Below are 19,666 nucleotides of genomic sequence, written 5' to 3'. Positions count from 1 at the left end.
TATAAGTAGGTATCACACAATCACTGGCTAGCATACTGCCACGACCGCTTCGTCCCAGCGAATACATGCGCAACAGTATTCTGCCACACATCCGGCGTAACAACCGGTATCGACGGTTGGAAGTAAGTACTCGTCGGAGGCATCAGCCCCTCTACCAATCCATTCTCCGGCACCGTCGGCAACGTCGACGGCGGTAGAGGCGCAGATGCCAAACCAGGGAATCCAGTGTTCCAATGTCTGTTCAAAAGGGTAGCGGTCAGCATCTATCGGTCTTAGTACAGTGACTTTAGTGAAGAGGTTTACATACTCAAAAATCCTCTGCGGATTCCACCCTTCTTGTTGCGGCCCATGATGCATCGACTTCCTCGGCACCGGGTGCACAACTGGCGGCGTACCCTGCTGTTGCATCATCACCAACGTTGGATTCGGCGACTCTCCCCTCTCCGAACTCGGCGGGGAAATCGTAACCCTTGATGGGTTAATCGGTGCGCTAAGGCTACTGGACAACGGCGATCTAGTGATCTCGACAGGCGAGTATGATCCCGCGGATGCAGCAGGAGACATTTGATGCGTGCTTGGTGATGAGTAGAATGGGAAATTCGAGTTTAAGACGAAAGGTTGTGTGACATCTTGTGAGAATGCGGCACGGAGGGCTTCGATTTGAGCTCGGGTTTCCATGCTCGCTGAGATGTCAATGCAAACTTCAAGGATACGCATGGCGCGGCTGAAGTACTCTCTAGCATCAGAGTTGAATTCATGGTCCGGGCAAGTCGCAGCAACCTAAAACAGCCACACATTAGCACTCGAAGGAAACAAAAACAAATGTATCCTAAGTTATTGAACTCACCAGGTTAACCATAGTACAAGTCAACATTGCATAAATCGTAAAGTTAATCCCTCGAAGCATGCACTGTAGTCCCCGGATTCCATACTGATCCATAACAGCTTCTGTCAACCTACAAGCCTTTCTCGACGAATCATAACAAGCTCTCAAATGCATCCTCCACTGCCCCGTAGCCGTGAAGTTCCTCGCGAAAGCAAGAGCAGGGCGGTGGAACATAATTCTCGCGAGATATCCATAAATTAGCAAGTTCCCCGCATAATGAGTAAGCACGGGTTCCATTGGCATGTTAGGATCAGTGGGAACATCAATCTGGAGGTGCGATGGTAGAGTATATAGCCAATTATCGAAACTGGGGCCACATGAGAGGAACTCCGGGTCACCTGCCCAGTTTGCGCCAGTCGCTTTTAACCTGGCGAAGACGTCGTTGATACGACGGATGAGCTTCAGAAGTTCGACAAAGTATGAGAAGTTCATGTGAACTGTAAGTTCCTTGTCACTCATGTCCAAGACAGAAGACGAAGCTGGGATGTCGATGGTAGTTGGATCACTGGCCATTACATGGCGACCTAACATTTTAATTAAAAAAAAAAATTCAAACGTAGTCGAAACGGGATTTCAACCACAGACCTTGAGGTGCGCAAACCATAAACTCCAGCATAAAGCATGCCTGCCAAACTTTAGTCTTGGTCAGGCATTCTATAGGGCCATCGAGACAGTCTGATCCGTTCTTGTGCAAGTCGGCGTGCTTGTCGAGCCCCAGATCCCGGGCCATCGCCATCATCGTAACGATCGAGATGTATGATCTGAAGAAGTATCCGCGCTGTGGTGCACTTTCTCTTGCTTTCAATAAAAGCAACAAAGCCTGGATCGTGCTTATTCGTGGTACATCGAAGAAGCAATCCAAATGTTCTAATCATATGTTTGTAAATAACTCTCCCGCATTTAGATATAAGATGAAGAACTCACTCGAGGCCATATTCAGCCACTTCAACCCGACTTTGGGATTATTAGATATCCTCCCAGCACAAGCAAGTATCGCTTCCAGCAACAACGGGGATATCGAGTGACGAGACCCATGCCACTGTCTATAAAACGCATTCTTGTTTACGACAGGGAGATAAGGATGTACATCAGAGAAGAAGATGTCAAAAAGGGCAAGCGCCTCTTCGTCAGTCGGCATCTCTTCTGGCGGTATGCGAACGGCGTAGTCGTGAATGCCAGGATTGAAGATAGGGTTTACTTCATAGTCTTCTAGTGTTTCGTCGACTGCTGGACGAGCTGCTATTTCTCGACTCTGGGAGTGAATGTAGGATGCTAGAAAGAAAAAAAAGAAAAGAAAGAAAATTAGTATATATCTCTAAGATTCAACCTCCCAGGGCCGATGTACATACCAACGCCTGTATCTTCAATCTTCAACTGTCCAAGAACTTCCTGAACTCCTGCAGTATTAAACGTCGTCACAGGACTCTCAGACCGCCAACTCGCATGCGATGCCCCAGTCCCCGGTATCTGCTGCTGAATAGTCGGTGGGGGCGTCGTATACAGATTGCTAGGATTAAAATCCACAGATGTATCCACAGGAAGCGTCTGCGCAGGATTACTATATAACCCAGGCATAAAAGACGTATGCGGCGCAACTTGTAGCTGTGCTGCAGGCCTTACACCGAAATGGTCCCTTCCAACGTAATGAGGTAAACTTCCCGTGCTCGTGGATCTCCTGAGAAATCCCTGAGTAGGTACCTGTTGTTGGGGTGGCAGGTAGTCTTCCTCACCACTGGAATGACCATCAACATCGTCTCTGAAGTCAATAGTTTGTGTCTGGAAGCCCTTATCGAATTGCATAGTCGGGGGAACACATGTGAGCTTTAGTCTTTTGCAGGCAGAACAAGGCCATGTGTTTGTTGTTGCAGCGTCACATTTTATCTTGCGACGACGGCAGCCTTCGCATGCCCGCATTACTATATGAAGTGTTAGTAGATGACTCCGTCGTGCTTTTAGGAACGTATAGAGCAAGTACCTTTTAACCGCTTGTGGCGGTTATGTTCGTCTACGAATACATAATCTACCAGAGGGAAAGTATTAACAAAGAACTTGTTTGTATATGATACCTCGGGCATAACCTACTCTTCTGACTCGAACTAGGAAAGTTCTCCGAAGGGGCAAAGGTGATGTTCTGCATGATTGGACGATGGAAGTAGCAACAGCTCTTCTACCGACGGTATATCCCAGATCGATAGAATTGGTAAAATAAAATAAATAAAAAGGTTTATAAAGCAAGGAGGATTTAGTGTCGAATCAGATCCAAAGATATTGGAGGATATGAAACCTTTTATGCTTCCCAACAAGCTTCCGCCGAAGGAAATTATATGGTAGCAGCACAATGTGGTAGATTTCTTCCTCCGCTAGATTTAAGAACCAACTGGGTCTCGGATGGTACCCAGGCGGTCGTTAAAAGCAAGTCGGATCCTTGAGCACGGAGCTTTGCGTCAAGCGGCTAGGTTCTTCACCCCAGAATACCAGGTATGAAAAGTATACCAAGCGAAGAAAGTGGTAGACTGTGACTTTGTCCGGAATCCTAGCTATGAACTAAATGTTGGCAAAATTCCTTTTTTTGTTTCTTCGACAAGGAACAGTCGAATGTTAAATAGATTAATTGGGTCTCCACAAGAGTTGAGTACCAATTAATATATTGAAATGAAAAGAGAAGCAGCCGACCAAGGATATTCGTAATGCTCAAATTCTTTTTCATGCAAATATAATTTATTGTACTTGGTACCGGCGGCTGGTACTTCTCTCTCTGAAGGTGTGGTTGTATAATTTTTGAGGGGGCCAGCCGTACGAAATTTTTGGTGGTCTTTCTCTCGTTGTAGGAAGGTTACTTTTCAATCGAGGGTATGTGCGATTTTGCCAGATGAGGGGCTGTTACGTTTCACGACATTGATTTCTAGCGAGAAACAGTGAGATATAGATTTTGTTAAGGGCGGAGCTAGACGAGAAAGTCGGAGGTCGGCCGCTGGTCTTTTAAAAAGCGAGACACCTCGGGCAGTTTGATCTGATGGGATGGATAGGGCTGGAGTTAGAGATGGATCCTGGGGATCGGTAGTAGGACGAAAATTGATAACAAGTCTGATAGTCGGAATCGTGGGGCAACATGCAGAAACGAGACACGGATATAATACCTAGCCCTTTAAGTTAGTCTATGACAGTAGTTTGGACGAATAGCCCGAGCTAGGGGAGCAAGTAATAATCTGAGAATGAAGTGGCGCTTTTCGTAAAATGCAAGTGACTCCAAGGTCTACTGTTGGAGGCTGTTTGAAGACATGCCTTTTTGGTGCAAATCTTTCCTGAGGGTAAAACCTGCGTGACCACAGCGGCTAGATTGCGAGCCTCGAAGAGCGAGGGGCACAGGACAGGTCTGACGGTGGTGTTCCCCGTCAAACAACCAATACAGCACGGCTAATCAAGGAATTATAGATGAAAGGGGAGAATTATTAATAGGTGGCGAGCCTAATTTTGCGATATTGGATATGAGAACGAGCGGACTCTTTGTTTTTTCCATAACAGGGCCCGTTTCGGCGTGACATCAAGAAAAGAAAGGTACACAAGCAAAATTGACGGCTCATGGGGAGCGGGTACCTGAACTGATAATGATTCCTGCCACCAGGCGGTTTGCTTCTGTCTGGTGGGCTGTGCGGAGCCTGGAATGTTCGCCTGGAATTCCCGCTCTCAAGATAGATGTATCAGCGTCGTTTCGTCACACAATCAGTGACAGATGCAGGATTTTGGTAGATCAGAGCGAAAGGATATCCAAGGTCAAGGCGGTCGTTCGGGGTTTGAAGTTTGAGCGGGTGCAGGGTCGTCCAACCAGTCGCTGCGCATAGCCGAGAAACGAATCGAAGACCGGACCAAATGTGTAATATTTCGAGATGAATTTGTGAAAATTGTCGGCGAAGGGAAAGATATAACTTTCCCGGGTATTTTTCCTTTCCTTTGCAAGCAAAAGGATTACGACCAAGCCGAGGGAATAGATAAATTTCTCACAACCGGCGGCGGTCAAGCTGGAGGTCATGTAAGATTGGCATCAATCTATGGAAAATGCCGCTAGCTAGTAGTCGCTTGTCTTGATTACCAGGCAGCCGACCTGACTAGCATGCAAGGACGACGCAGGTAAGGCGAATGCCTGGAAGGTGTTGACAGAAGTGGGTACAGGTACAGGTCAGGTACGGGGACCAAAGGGTGTCAGGGTATAGGCTAACAATGACATTCACTGCACGGTTGACGTCGGCTGGCAGGAAAGGAGTTAAACTAGCGGCTGGTTTTTATATAATAATATAATATGAAATAACGGCCCGGTATTTTTTTTTTTTTTTTTTTTGACTACGTATTTCAGTAGCACCGATCGAGAGATATATATTCAGACGTAGATATATAGTAGTATGTGGTAGTTGTTTCGCTGTTTGCGCAGCTACCTCGAAGCTATAGCTGCCGGTCGCTTTCGGGGTTTATTCGAGAGCTGATTTATGAGACCTACTCGCTTGGGATCAATGCGATCCGGACCCGAACGAAAGGGAGAAGGGAAAAAAAGGGACTAGGGGGCTACTTTTGCATACGTAGACTATATTCTGCAGACTGACCAGACCATTTCGCCTAGACAAGCTGGTTCTCGCAGGGTGCCATTTCCAGGAGTTGAAGAACGCAAATGTGGGGTCTTTTTTTGTCCAGTCGCTAACTATAACTCAAGATGCCTGCTCGAGTCTCCTAACTTCCTTGGCTCCGGTCGATTTGAAGGCTGTAGTTCTGGTTAATCAAAACTCCTTCTTCCCGGAATATCAATGCAAGGAATTTGAATTAAACCCGATGACGGTGGTCTGTTGTGCTGCTATATTGTTACAATACTAGTATTGGTACTCTGGCCCAAGCCAGATGCCTCATCAATGCATCATATCAACCTCCAATCACAAACTTTAAACGGCTTAACCTTAACCTTGCCTGAACATTTAACTAAAGTTCACGCCACTAGTACTTGCAAACAGGGGAAAACTCAGTTCCCAAGCTTGTTCGTGCTGCCTTCTAGATCGTTTTTCGACGGCTTCTGGAAGGAGGCCATCCTAACACGATTAGCAACCTTATCCCAGCTGTTATGAAAAAGCCAACTCGATCGATCTCTCATATGATGATACAAGGTCTACAGTACCCCTCTCTCTCGATATCGTGTCTATCTACAGATGTGGCCCAGCGAATGAACCAACCCCATCTGCCAAGTTCTATCAGGAAAAAGCATCCAAATATCCGTTCTCGGGCAGCCAACGGATGCCTCCCCGGGTTTTGCATGGCATGGGATAGACCTTCCCTCCCGAATCAGCGGCTGCGATCCTCGATTGACCCATGCATATGTGGTCGAGAGGGCTTGTTTAACCACTTGGTCCCATTGGACTTTAAGAGAGAGAAAAAATGGCACATGTGATCCCAACATCCAATCTCTGCTGCAGTTGCTGTCGACGAGGCTTGCAGCCGCAAGCGTCATTATTTATCCATGGAGATTGCCCTCGATTTCTGAGCCCCAACTTTGATCAATTAATCAAGATTGGCGAAAACTATAATACCATGTGAACTATAGCTTCAACTCAAGCCATCAATATGCAATTAGGGGAAATTAACTAGCGCCGGAAGCATTTTCTCCTCAAAGTCCTCCTCTCCAGCTCCACCGATTGTGATTGCATAGCAAATCGAATGCAAAAGCCCTTTCGATGGTGCTGCAGTCGATGGCAACTATCGTCCACTCCACCAACTGTTTTCGGTCGCTTGGCTGCAGCCGTACTATCCAAGCAGGTTATGCCATCGAAACGCCATCTTTAGCTGTGGGACGTTGTTCGAAAACGCCATTGCATTGTTGGGACTGCGCTTGCAGCTGTTGATCACGGTGCCCGTTCTAATCTCGTATTAATGTCCCTACATGCACAGCAGGTACCAAATATATCAGTCGATATCAGCGGATAAAAGTAAATCAGGCCAATGGGAAGCTGCATGCCGTCCTGCGAGCGCTGTATCACCGGCCTGTCAAAAACCAACATTTGTGCTTCGTAACAGTCCGTACCATAAACCACCAGAACACAGATGATATCATGTCACCGGGTATGCCACAATTATCATATCAGATCCCCTGAAGCTCTCTTAGGAAAGTACGCACATGATGGGCCCTTTCTCCTACATATTCCATTCCTGGATACCCCGACCTTGTAGTCCAGTCTACCCATCTCCCGATATCGTTTCTTGATGCATGGTGGCTGGTCTTGCAGATTTGGCTTCGTCATGGTCGAAAGATCGGTCCCTTTTGTCAGCCCCAATTCAAGGCACCCAACCAAAATCTTCATGATCTGATCGAGTCGGGCTCTAAAACCTTAACCGTCTCGCCCGCTAGCCTGACGGAGTTACGTATCCTCGACCATGCGAGAGTGATCAAGTCGAATCCAAGGGGAACCTGGTCGGTTTATATTCTCCACAGTTGTTAGAGTTATGTTGGACCTTTTCGCTGAACCGGCGGTTGTCCCTTTAGCTTCATAGTTGAAACAAAAAAATTCGAATTCATCCAACATTTGTTTGGACTTTTTGCCAGAAGTTCCCGCCTACGCATATGCGCATGCGGATAGATCTCTCTCGAACCCTTCAATGTTAATGTTCCATGCCATGCTTCCCGCGTCGCAATCCACACGTGTCGGCCAAACCCGCACGAGACACTTGCTACCTCGTTTTTTTTTTTTTTTTTGCCCCTGGCCGGCTATGTTGACGGCAGTTTAGGTTGTTACATCTTTCAGTCTCAACCTTTGACACCAGCCCGTCAACTACCTAGCTAACTACATCAGTTCTCAGAATCGTGATTCAATAGAGGCACACAAGGAAAGCAAGGTGTTCTACGCAGGGTTCGAGTTAAGTCTACACAAAAAAAAAAGTCATTACCATCTCACAAGCCTGCACCCGTATTACAAAGAAACTCCAAAACGTCAAAAACGTGCGTGAGAAATAAAAATAAATAATAATAAAAACCGTTCTCAAGTCAATCTTGCAATTTTCCCAGTCACGAGCCGATAACCGGGACACGAAGAGGGGCGAAGATTGCCTGTGCGACGCCACATCGCATTGATGCATCCTGCACCACCCAATGTTTAATATCACGAATAGCAACCCTTTGCTTGCGCACTTTCGGGCACGACAGGGGGCTGCAGACTATCGAATCTCGACTTCATGATCAATCGAGTGGCGGAGGGGACGGGAGTACACATCATTTTTTCTTTCCTTTTTCTAATTTTGACAGCCCAGGTTCGTACATAACTCCGGAACTTCTACTGACATTCGGCGACGGTTCTTTCCAACATGGGCCTTAAGATTTACGTTTCAGATGTTTGGATATCATATCTTCGATAGCGAGATTGATCCTTCGGGAATGTGAAAATCAAAAAATCAAAATTGCGATATTCCGAATTCTCGAACATTTCTTATTCCGGAACATTGAATGACTAACGGACAGGTCAATGAACGGATTTAAGCAGTCCATTCGTCGATACATTCGATGTGCGACGGGATATTCTATCCGTCAGCCAGGCAAAAGAATGTTGGTTAATAACAAGTACCTAACCAAAAGATCGCTTGTGGGCCATCTCCCAGAGCTCCAAGCGACCTGCAGGACAGAAACCGTTGGCTTTTTCATTGGAACTATTGCATCTCGATCAGACCCGCTTTCTTGCATTTCGCAGCAACTGGAACCGTTTCCATGAGGCCGAGGTCGGTCAGTCCGATATCGAACTTATGTTCCTGCGTACAAGATTGTGCACATGTGAGAATTTTAGTCTGTTAGCCAGTAAGATCAAAAGTGAAAAGTGTGTGTGTAATATGGATATGTCGGTATATGCCTACCGTTTGATTGTGCCTGAAGTTGAGAACCATGGTAGAGGAAAGAGTACCCATGCTTGCTAGCTATTCCTTATCGATAAGAGCTGCTGCTCAACCGCACTTCATCCCAGGATTCTTGCGTTGTCGGCACAAACCTCACGCCACAATTTCAATATCGCAATCTTCAATATAGCTTCAACAACTTCATCATCACCTCCCTACCATAAATACATATAACCCACGAACTACTTACCTCATCTCGAAATACCATCCAATCCCATTAAGAAAAGTAGAACAATGTCAGACATAATAAACGCCAACCCCACAATCCTCAACCCCTCCGACCTCCCCACCCGCTCCGAATCCCGCAAGAAACAATCCTCATCGGCCCACATCGCCGACAAAATCTCCCGTCTACCTACCTCAAAATCGCTTCTCTACGATCCCTTCTCATATTATCCCGGTGAAGACTCAGCATACTCTTCCGGTGGATCCGATCAAGATGAAGATGATGATGAAGATGAAACAGCTGCTGAAGATATCGACGAACAGGAGATTTATGGTAAATACCACTTCAATATACACCCTTCCTATCTGGTATAGATGTACTGACCGTAAATATAATAGACTTGATCTCCACGATCTCCGACCCAGAACACCCCCTCTCCCTCGGCGAACTAGCGGTCATAAACCTCCCCCACATCCACGTAACCCACGCCCCTCCGACCCCTCAAAACCCACATCCAATGTCCCACGTCCTCGTCGAAATCACACCGACAATAAACCACTGTTCTTTAGCAACAGTAATCGGACTCGGCGTAAGAGTAAGACTGGAACAGGCTTTACCGCCGAGGTTTAGAATCGATGTAAGGATCAGAGAAGGGACGCATCAGAGTACCGAGCAGGTTAATAAGCAGTTGAACGATAAGGAGAGAGTGGCGGCGGCGTGTGAGAATGAGACGTTGATGGGGGTGTTAAGTAATATGTTGGCTACTTGTAAATAGGTCAGGACCATGGCTGTATCATAAAGGTCTACGTTTTTGACAGAGAACGCTTCGGGGGTTTTTATTTGTGCTATTTAGCGGTTTAGAATGTGTAATGTATAGTATATTATCATCATATCATAAAAGCGATATCTTTTAAAACACCATTCTATAGCGACTGGAGGATACTTATATGTTGAACGTGGGTAACCATCCCCACAGCTATCATTAAATGCTCTCATAATATAAATCCCAATATCGTACAGTCTATATACCAACCGCCGCTCAGCTTCAAGTGATCGTCGAAATGAACTAATTAAGCAATCCCGACTCCTGCAAGCTCTTCTGCAGCTCTGGTTCCAAGAATTTGGAAATAGTCACATCCTCACTCAACCCCTTTCTCCGCCTGGTCTTCAGTGTAAAATCCCTCGCCAAAGCTTGTGCGTTCGCTGGTTCCAACGGACGCAGTTTGATCTCCCTGTCTAAGGGGTCGCCCGGAACGACACTCCACTTGTCGAAAACAAGGGATACGAAGGCTTGACCTTGAGTGTGGATCTATAAGGAGAAACAAAAGTTAGCTATAGGATCTCGTTAACGATTTTAAATACGAGGCAAACTTACTCTCAAATCCGTCTCAAAACCGAACGAATCGATGACAGGAATCAACCCTTTAACAAGATACAATGCTGTATCGAATATTAGCCAGCATTTCCAATACAAATAAACAACATAGAGCAACTTACGAGTTCCAGCAATCGGTCCATCGGTAAGAACGTGTCCTCTCCTCTTCGCCAAGACAGTATAAAGCGGATTAACAGAGTCTATCGGCCCGGTCATATGGCACGAATACATAGGCTCCATAAGTCGCGGCGACGCCATCAGGAAAGAAGAATAACATGCTCTTCTAGCAGTAGGGATAATCTGCCCCCCACCACGGTAGATGGCTTCCGAAGCTAACGAAGCATCCATAAGCTTGAACTTTGTATTCCGAATAGCTATAAGAATTTTCGTTAGTAAAATACCACAAATATCTTGGAGTTTAGAAAGAACTTACGCTCTTCACATAGAGGTCCCTCGCGAGTACCCCACGCAAACCCCTGCTTTATCGAATCCCTCACAGTATTCAACAACTTTTTGTCTACCTCTGACGGCAGAGTATCATCCTGTAAGATATTCGGGCTCATCTCCTCCGGCCCAAATGCCCAAATACTTCTACTGGCGAGTACGTCCCACCCGTGTGCTTCTTCGAAGAACTTTCCAACCTTCCGAATCGGCCACTTGATGCTGACCTTTCCGGTTTCGATATCCCTGGCCACGTCCTCTTCGAGCGGTTCCGCAACCATGGTAATCTTGTTCTTCTTATTCGGTGTCATGGCGTAGCACTTTAGCGCCGACATTTCCACCACCGTCTCGCAGAACCTAGTGACAGGATCTGAGACCTTAAGTTCCATCTCCGAGTATAATCTTCGTAGATCATGGAGAACGCAGTCCATATATAACTCGCCGGTTCCCAAGATGATATGTTCGCCGGATTCTTCGACCTTTGTGATAACGAGGGGGTAGGACTTGTTGATCCTTCGAAGCCCGTCCAACATCTTTGGCAGTTCGGACGGGTTCACCGGTTCGACTGCCACCTTGAACACAGATTCCGTGAAGTGTTTGATCGGTCTGAAGATGTATGCATCATCTTCCATCTTCGGCGGTACCAACGTCGCGGTTTTGACGATTGAGTTATCGATTCCACCGAGTAAACACCAGCATCCAGCCGGAATACCAGATGTAGGAACCTGATACCTCGTTTCAGCCACCCAAACATCTGATACGGTCGCCAATGTCATATCTTCCTCATCATCGATCGTATAACCTTCTCCCAAAACCCGAACCTGATCTCCTGGCTTAACAGTTCCAGACATAACCCTTCCGAAAGCATTGAACCCCGTGGCATCGGTCGTATTGTACAACTTTGTAATATGCACAACCAACGGCCCATTCTGATCGCAAGTAAGCATTGCATTCGCAACCTCACTATCCAACGGCCCCGTGTACGCCGATTCAATCTTCGCCTTGGCTCCCTCGACCGGCGAAGGGACATGTTCTACGATCATATCCACAAATCCCGTCGCTGTTCCGAAGAACTGCTCACAGACCGCCTTGAGCAGATCCCCCGCATCCATTTTATACTGTGCTGGTTTCAATATAATCCCCAACCCAGCCAGCGTCGTCTTCAAACTGGCCGCGCTCTCACCGATTGTATGCGCATAGAGCTTATACAACGGTTCGAGCACAAAGTGCACAAACGTCCTCTTGGCCCCCTTCTCCGCAGCCTTCTGCCTCGTGAACTTCCTACTCTCCGCTCCAAAGTAGATATCCCCCCACAGCCTCCTTGCAAACCCATCAATGTCGACACCCGAATAGGTATCCGCATACATCTTCGCAAAAGACCTAAGCGAAAAGCACCACCCCATCTTCGTTGACGCGAAGCACACATTCCCCTTCTCCGGCGATAACCTCAGATCGTCCCTCCCCGGTGCCGCCTCCGCAATAATCGTGTTAACCTGCTCCACCGTATGCTTCACCTTAAAATACGCATCTGTCGGCGGAATCTTCAACTCCAACATCAACCGATCCATCTTATTCACCACCAAAACCAGTGGCAACCCTTCGTTAACTGCATACCGCACGATCTGTTCCGTATTAATCATCAACCCTTCCACCACATCGACCACAAGCACCACACCATCCACCAATCTCAAAGACGCCGCAACTTCATCCACAAAATTCACATGTCCCGGAGTATCGACGATATTCACCAAATGTGACTTCCCAGCTGAACTCTGTAACACCAACGACATCGGCGCCGATTTAATCGACACCGCTCGCTCGCGTTCTAGCGTATGCACGTCCGTATACCTCAACTGTACCTCCTCACGCCTTCCAACCGCCTTCTTCTGATCGATAATATGCGTCTCCAACACCAACATGTCCATAAACGCCGTCTTCCCATGGTGTAAATGCCCTGCCAACGCTACATTCCTAACCTGGTCCGGAAAACTCATCATATCCATCATAAACTCGCGTGAGAAATGCGTAACCGGTAACTCTGCTTCTTCAACGATGAATTTCTTGACTTTGATAGGCGCGATGATGGGTTCGGTGAGCGGTTGGGCATCTTCTTCTTGAACCATCGCTTCGACGTCCGCGCCGTAGACTTGTTCCGCGGTTGGGTAGTATTGTTTGTCTTCATGGAGAATTACGGCATTGGAAGGACCCGAGTCGACTTCCATTAGTTGCATGTCGTTCGATGGGGAGTGAGGGGCTGGTTCGTCGTCCGATGCGGCATCGAAGTCGACGTAGGCGTCCGCGCCGGTGTCTTCGTGTGCGGAGCCATCATCTGAGGAACCGGCGTCGCCGATGTAATTTCCGAATCTGAAAGAACAGGGGATATCAGTTTATGTCTTCTTTTTGATATCAAAGGAACAATCGGCGGTTGTGCAGTTTTGAGCGTTAACAAGCAAGCTTAAGGATGCTTCGATGGCAGCAAGCTTCGGATTCGATCACTTACTCGTCGTAAAGGTCATCCATTGTGAATAGATAGGAAGTGAGGGCAGCTATCTGAGGTTAGAGAGCGGAAGGGCCTTTGGGGAGATCGTAAACTGTGACGGCCGATTGCTGCTCGAGTTCTGAGATGGCGGTGAGGATGAGTCGCGCGAACTCTGTTAGCCCGAATTTTTGGTGTTCATGTTTAACGCCACACATCGAACTGCCCTCGTGTTGTGGCGGTGGCTTATAAATTATCTCCAGCTACGACAGCAGTCCGCAGTTATCAATTATCATCAGAGTTATTAAAGCTTTCTATAATCTCGTGCAAAAGTACATACAAACTATAGTACAGAATAAGTACAAGAACCCCAGTAAACACTAGCATTGCCCATAAACTCATCATATTCACAGCCTACTTTTTCTCAAAACATGAATACTAGCACTTTTTTTTGACCGTGCATTGCAATATAACCCCCTCCTCTATAAAGGCCTTCGGAATCAATTTCAAGCAAGGTCCGGATCAAGCAAATGCTCCAATAAATGCCATACCAAATGCTCCAGCAAATACACATAAAGAAGCATGTATTCTTTTCTTGCCTTTTAGTATTTTCCAGCTTTCGTCTGTTAGGAAGTCTTCAGCAAGAAGCTCAACAAGTCCCCTGATAATTAACAGAGGTTAGTTTCGTTTCGGCGTAGCGCGTATACAGGGATCGAGTAAGGAAGTCTTACGCAAATAGGAGGAGTCCCGAACTGATAGCGTTCATGATACCAACCATCAACAGCCCAACCTCACTGGCCGGGTCGTAAAGAGTATGTGTCGCAAGGCCAATAGCTTGTCCTATTGGGGTTGTAGTACCACTGGTTACGCCCATTAGTATCGAGCTATTTCGTGTCTATCTTCACGACCCAGACTTACTATGCTAGCGCCATTAACCACGGTTTCATAGATCCCTCTGGGAATATCGTAATAGCAGATATCCTAGCACCCAACGCCAATCCTTCGAAAGTTTCTACACATGATCGTCAGCAAAGGCCGCCAGGAAACCAAACCCTCCCAAGGAAACAGAATCTTACGGTGAAATGAAATAGCAATAAGCAGCACGATAAAATTCGAACCGGTAGCCACGCTCAACGCCATCCCAATGAATACGCTATGGAACAGAATACCCGCCTCCAGCAGCATCACCTGTAGCAGGTTCTTCTTCTGCTGCGCAATTTCCGCTGGAGACATCTGGTCGATGCTCGGAAGATGACCATCTCGTTGTTTTGGATTCCTTCGTTTCGCCGCGCCGTTCGAGGAACTACCTTCGTCCTCCGAGTCGGAAAGGATCGTTTCAAGCGCAATCCCGTCGCCATCCTGCCTAATAATATAAATATCAGCATTCTCCTTTCCAATTCAGCAACTCTAGTAGATCGACCGTACTCTGACGAAATCCTATTCAACTGCATACTGATACTCCCGCTCCTAGTTCTCTTGTGCGACGATTTTCCAAGCAGACTACTAGCCGCCTCTCCATTCGTCTGGTATTCGGGATCTTCGTTGGGATGAAGGTCTGGTCGTAAGGCGGGCGATGAAGGCGCAACCATATGTTCAAAATCCCCATGACTATGCGTCGGCGCACCAAATCCACTAAATACCATTTCGATCGTGACGACAAAAAATACAGCGGCGAGTGCGATGGCGCCGGCCATGGCTGGGTAGGTTTCGGTCCAGAATTTGGGAAGACATGGGTCGGTTAAGGATATAAAGGCGGTGGGGAGGAGCTAGAAGTCTTCGATCAGCAGCGATGCCGAGAGAGCGGTAGTCTGGTGTTCCTTACATGTACAAAAGCTGTCGCCAGCAGCACACCGGTTCCAAAATGCCTTGCTAGGAATCTTCAAAACCCCAGTCAGCACCCCCCTCTCGAACCATCAAGCTTCCCTTTATGGACCAATCCACCTACAAAAAATGATGCGGTACCTTCAATTGCGGCACCCGTCGGACGAGGATCGGAAACCCACAAGCTATTAGGACCGGTTAGCCGACGTCGACCGTACACCGACCCTGTCGAATAGCTCAATCCCATACCCAACGTGCTCAAAACTAGCACTATTATCAACGCGAGAACGTGCAGCGGCGTATCATAAGAACCTTTCGTCTTGGTGCCACATGTCGACTGACGTCCGAAGTGTATCAAGCCGTGTGTCTCCCCTGTGTACGACATAACAATTAACCAAGCTGACTACCTAAGGTCCCAATATAAAGTCCGCGCAGTACCTTCAGCAATCGCCCTTATGACTAGGGTTCGCATAGAAAAGTCAGCTCCAAGCTCAGCTATCACCCAAGAGACATCACGAAAGAAATCATACCATTGCCAGCATGGGTAGCAACCACGTCCGTCATTTCAGGAAGCTATCTCTCAACGTTCGCGTTCCTCCGGGAATATCGACCCGAGGTTTAAAAAAAAAATGGCGGGATCCTCAAGTCGCGAGTGATACAGAATTGAACCAGATATCATCGAGTATTGTTGACCTCGGGCATGTCGGAGCTGCAAGGGCACAAGAGAGCTGAGAAAACGGATTGGACCGGGAGACGTAAGGGGCAATCGGCAATCAAGGCTGAGGAAATTAAAGAAGGAATTCTGAAGTAGTTATTGAGGCGTTAGACTATTTTCGGTGGAAGCAAAAGCAACGGTGGCTCTTGGACTGTCGACAGATCAGGGGAGAGCAGTCGCTGGCGCATTGCTTCGGACCCACCGGTGCTTGGTGCTGTGTTGGGTCCTTGCGAGGCCACTTTTCGGGTGCACATGAAACGGACAACGACAACGTCAACGTCAACACATCATGGCCATATTAATATATACACCGGGCCAACGTGTGGCTTGGCCTGGGAACGTTTGAGACTATGATGTATCAGATGTTTGGTCGAGGCCCGATGGGATCTTTTTGATCTGTGCTCTTAACTTAGAAAGTATCACGGGAGGTCAATAGTGCCCATCTGATATCAAGGTCCAGCTCAATATCAATTGGTCGATTTTAGAAACAAGGCACCGAGCACGTTCGACCATCCAATCGATGCAAATAGCTTGAAACTCAAAATAATACTGTTTGACTGAATTTACCAACCAAGTTGGCATCCCAGCTTGGTAATATGAAACCAAAATGCCAAGTGCTTGGGTAGAAAGCGCGCTAAAGACTCACCCTCTCTCGGTATGTCGATGCCTGGCACGACGTAGATACTTGTATACATCTGCAGGTACCACCTGCACGCTACGAAAACGAACCTAGTATAATTCCAGACGACTGACGTCAAATCACTGCCCGGAAACCATAAGGCTGCCCAGGAAGTTAACACACCGCTACGGGTCTAACAAAAGCTTAACCCGTCGATCTCGAACTCTAAAATCTAAAAAGGGCATACCGATATTTAGAACCACACCCCACTGAACATCCAACCATCCTTCTGGAAGTTCTCAAGTCTCGACCTAGCGTTTTAACCCCGCATATACCTACCGGCTCAAGTATATATCTTCCATGGCACCGATTCGAACGGACGGGTCACACAAGGCCCACATATCCATGCATATGCCATCCCAGCCAAGTGAGCTTAAACCGGTCTCGAAACCCGAATATCACAAAAACCACCCCTCTTAAATACTGCAATTGTTAGCTGCGGCACGGTATGCCAGGGTGCTCGTGCTATATCGTTCCCCAATATAGCAGGCCCGAATGCTAGGAGCCGACCTGCAACCGTACATATAGCGCTAACACATGCGTATCATCTTATACCTGAGCCTTGATGTCGTAATACTAACGGAATAAAAAACCATAAAAGGTTACAAGTATCTTACTCCCTTCCTTTCACAGTACAAGCGCGCCAATTGGCAGAAGCGTACCTGCTTCTTCCACCCCACGGGACAAATACCACGTTCTCGAAAAAAAAAAAAGCTTGATGATAAGAAGAACCTAACACCGCGGATATCAAAGGCACCTTCCCGCGGTTCTCCGAATACTTTACTTTGTCAGCACAGGTTTGTTAGCGAAAGCCGAATACCCCTGTAACTACGATACAAGAGAAGTTATATCGAATGAAAGGACGTCATTTTCGATCTCATTCTCACGATTCTTGCTCAAAAGGGAAGACCAACCGAAATGGGAGTTGCGGAGATTCGAACCTGCAATTTGGTTGCTTACATACATCTGGCAAGCAACAGTGAGTGGAAAAAAAAAAAAAAAAAAAAAAAAAAGTGGGTTCCTGCAGGAAAATGGGCGTCGTCGGAACCTCGTATCGCGTTATTATTTTCTCGGGAGGCTGCTTATCAAACGGGATATCATCCTTGTGCCAAAATTTACGTTTCATGATTTCAGGGGTGAGATGATAAACTGAGAGATTTCCATTGGTGGCACACACGATTCCGTGCGCTTCCAGTTCTTTTCGAAATTTGAAATGAAAAAGAGATGTGCTGATGAGCTCCAGAACTGGACATGATATCATCGCTGCCTGACAAGGGTGGGTAGCCGAATGTCGTTAGGATTTACACATGGTATGTACGTACATGCTTCGGAGCTCGGAATCATCCAAAGCCAAGGCCTGTACAAGCTCAACCGAAGATATTGGCCATTTGGCCGCCAAAGCAATCAAAGAAAAACGGAATTCGCTACTCCATTGAAGCACCATTGCGGGTTTGACGAGGGATCTTTGATTTTTCGTGGCTTGCATTGCATTTTATATCATTATAACTCTTGGTAACGTCGTCGATCTTTCCAGATCAATAGGTTACGAAACGACCGGATATTGGAACAAATCAAAACAAAAACCAGTAATCTTTTTTTTTTTCCTTTTTTTTTCTTTTTTTTTCTGCTCAATTCTTGCAGCTGCATGCAAGTTTAAGAAAGGGAAGAAGAAGGCATGATGAACGGATGCTTGGCGTTCGTTCTCAAGTATTCTTGCCTGGAAATTTTCGGGTTTTCATAGTTTGTTATCTTGTTCTTCCTGTTATGGGAGCCCTTACCCTGATATAATCTCGTAATACCTTTCTTCGATCTTTGTTGATCTGTGCTGCCCGGTTCCATAGAGACGCAGTTAGATACTATGTAAACCAGGAAATAAATAGAAATAAATCCGTAAATAGTACCCAAGTATGTCGTGTTGTAAAGAAGCTGCTTCAACTTTTCAAAACAATCTCATCTACATCACATCATCACATTAATATCAACATCATGGCTTCAGTAAGTCCCAAGCTCTGGATTTCAGGCTTCACTTCGTGTAATTGAAACCAACTAACATGCACTTTTAAGCTTTTTCCACGATCCACTCTGATCTCCCCCCTTCGCCGTCTCCCATGCCGCCTCCCGCGCCGCCCTCCACCGTTCTTCCGCGCCGCCTCGGCTGGCCCCTCTGGCCCCTCGTCTGGCCCCTCGTCTGGCCCCTCGTCTGGCCCCTCGACTGGCCCCTCTGGCCCCTCGTCTGGCCCCTCGTCTGGCCCCTCGTCTAGCCCTCGTCTAGCCCCTCGTCTGGCCCCTCGACTGGCCCCTCGTCTGGCCCCTCGACTGGCCCCTCGTCTGGCCCCTCGACTGGCCCCTCGTCTGGCCCCTCGACTGGCCCCTCGTCTGGCCCCTCGTCTAGCCCCTCGTCTAGCCCCTCGTCTAGCCCCTCGTCTAGCCCCTCGTCTAGCCCCTCGTCTAGCCCCTCGTCTAGCCCCTCGTCTAGCCCCTCGTCTGGCCCCTCGACTGGCCCCTCGTCTGGCCCCTCGTCTGATGCCTCCCCTGATGACTTCCCTGATGCCTCGTTTGGACCCTCGTTCGGTGGCTTGGATGAATGGGTAACAATTCCAGATTCTCCAAATTCAATTTTTACACACTCGACTAATCTTATCCTTATTTTATTTTAAATAGGGCGAACATATTTTACTTGGAGGTGTAGCTGCGGTAAACCTATATTAATTTAATGCTTAGGTATCTAATAGTCAAATGCTAATTTTTTTTAGTTTGGGGTTCAAATGCTCCTTTATTTGAACGGGAAGATTGATAGGGTCCAAGAGGATATGCTTCGGTCTGTGAAGGAGGTCCGACAGGAACTAAAGCAGGAGATTTCGGAGGTCCGACAGGAACTAAAGCAGGAGATCTCGGAGGTCCGACAGGATCTAAAGAAGGTCCAACAGGATATTTCGGAGATCAAGGTATTGCTGCAACGCCGTTGGTGGTAAACTTTGACCGGCTTAAGGGCGTGTGCGGGTTTCGGGCCGCATATGTTTTTTGTGTTGTTGTGGTTTTTCTACAAAGGGCGTTTTTTACACGGGGTGCTTTTCTAAAAAGGGCGCTTTTCTATACATCATGTTTTTCTACAAAAGGGCGCTCTTCTACACGGGCGTATGCAGGTTTTGGCTGCATTAAAAAAGGGGAGCCTTGAAGATGTTTTAATAAGCTATATGCATCT

At 47.2% G+C, this 19,666-nt stretch overlaps 5 protein-coding genes across 5 annotated transcripts; 2 read left to right on the top strand and 3 right to left on the bottom strand.

The window, feature by feature from the left end:
• Nucleotides 1-20: 20 nt before the first annotated feature.
• Nucleotides 21-3,023, bottom strand: DFL_007204 (uncharacterized protein; the record flags this gene model as incomplete). The annotated part of the gene is made up of 8 exons (XM_067636751.1): nucleotides 21-237; nucleotides 308-780; nucleotides 848-1,410; nucleotides 1,472-1,753; nucleotides 1,811-2,158; nucleotides 2,236-2,802; nucleotides 2,862-2,906; nucleotides 2,969-3,023. 8 exons carry the CDS (start codon nucleotides 3,021-3,023, stop codon nucleotides 21-23), a joined length of 2,550 nt encoding a protein of 849 aa, XP_067488336.1.
• Nucleotides 3,024-9,025: 6,002 nt separating this feature from the next.
• DFL_007203 (uncharacterized protein) lies at nucleotides 9,026-9,732 on the top strand (the record flags this gene model as incomplete). Its single annotated transcript, XM_067636750.1, has 2 exons — nucleotides 9,026-9,290; nucleotides 9,356-9,732. The coding sequence occupies 2 exons, from the start codon at nucleotides 9,026-9,028 to the stop codon at nucleotides 9,730-9,732; spliced, it is 642 nt and encodes a 213-aa protein (XP_067488335.1).
• A 291-nt stretch (nucleotides 9,733-10,023) lies between these two features.
• On the bottom strand, nucleotides 10,024-13,293 carry DFL_007202 (uncharacterized protein; the record flags this gene model as incomplete). The annotated part of the gene is made up of 5 exons (XM_067636749.1): nucleotides 10,024-10,266; nucleotides 10,333-10,397; nucleotides 10,455-10,706; nucleotides 10,766-13,137; nucleotides 13,274-13,293. The coding sequence occupies 5 exons, from the start codon at nucleotides 13,291-13,293 to the stop codon at nucleotides 10,024-10,026; spliced, it is 2,952 nt and encodes a 983-aa protein (XP_067488334.1).
• A 478-nt stretch (nucleotides 13,294-13,771) lies between these two features.
• Nucleotides 13,772-15,634, bottom strand: DFL_007201 (uncharacterized protein; the record flags this gene model as incomplete). Its single annotated transcript, XM_067636748.1, has 10 exons — nucleotides 13,772-13,910; nucleotides 13,981-14,109; nucleotides 14,168-14,261; nucleotides 14,326-14,612; nucleotides 14,675-15,015; nucleotides 15,072-15,126; nucleotides 15,195-15,255; nucleotides 15,320-15,442; nucleotides 15,509-15,529; nucleotides 15,601-15,634. The coding sequence occupies 10 exons, from the start codon at nucleotides 15,632-15,634 to the stop codon at nucleotides 13,772-13,774; spliced, it is 1,284 nt and encodes a 427-aa protein (XP_067488333.1).
• A 2,816-nt stretch (nucleotides 15,635-18,450) lies between these two features.
• Nucleotides 18,451-19,436, top strand: DFL_007200 (uncharacterized protein; the record flags this gene model as incomplete). Its single annotated transcript, XM_067636747.1, has 5 exons — nucleotides 18,451-18,459; nucleotides 18,529-18,662; nucleotides 18,737-19,052; nucleotides 19,126-19,158; nucleotides 19,218-19,436. The coding sequence occupies 5 exons, from the start codon at nucleotides 18,451-18,453 to the stop codon at nucleotides 19,434-19,436; spliced, it is 711 nt and encodes a 236-aa protein (XP_067488332.1).
• Nucleotides 19,437-19,666: the final 230 nt, after the last annotated feature.

This window comes from Arthrobotrys flagrans (assembly GCF_004000055.1).
Source record: "Arthrobotrys flagrans strain CBS H-5679 chromosome Unknown unitig_8, whole genome shotgun sequence".
Taxonomy (NCBI): Eukaryota; Fungi; Ascomycota; class Orbiliomycetes; order Orbiliales; family Orbiliaceae; genus Arthrobotrys; species Arthrobotrys flagrans.
This window is presented reverse-complemented; position numbering and strand designations above follow the sequence as displayed.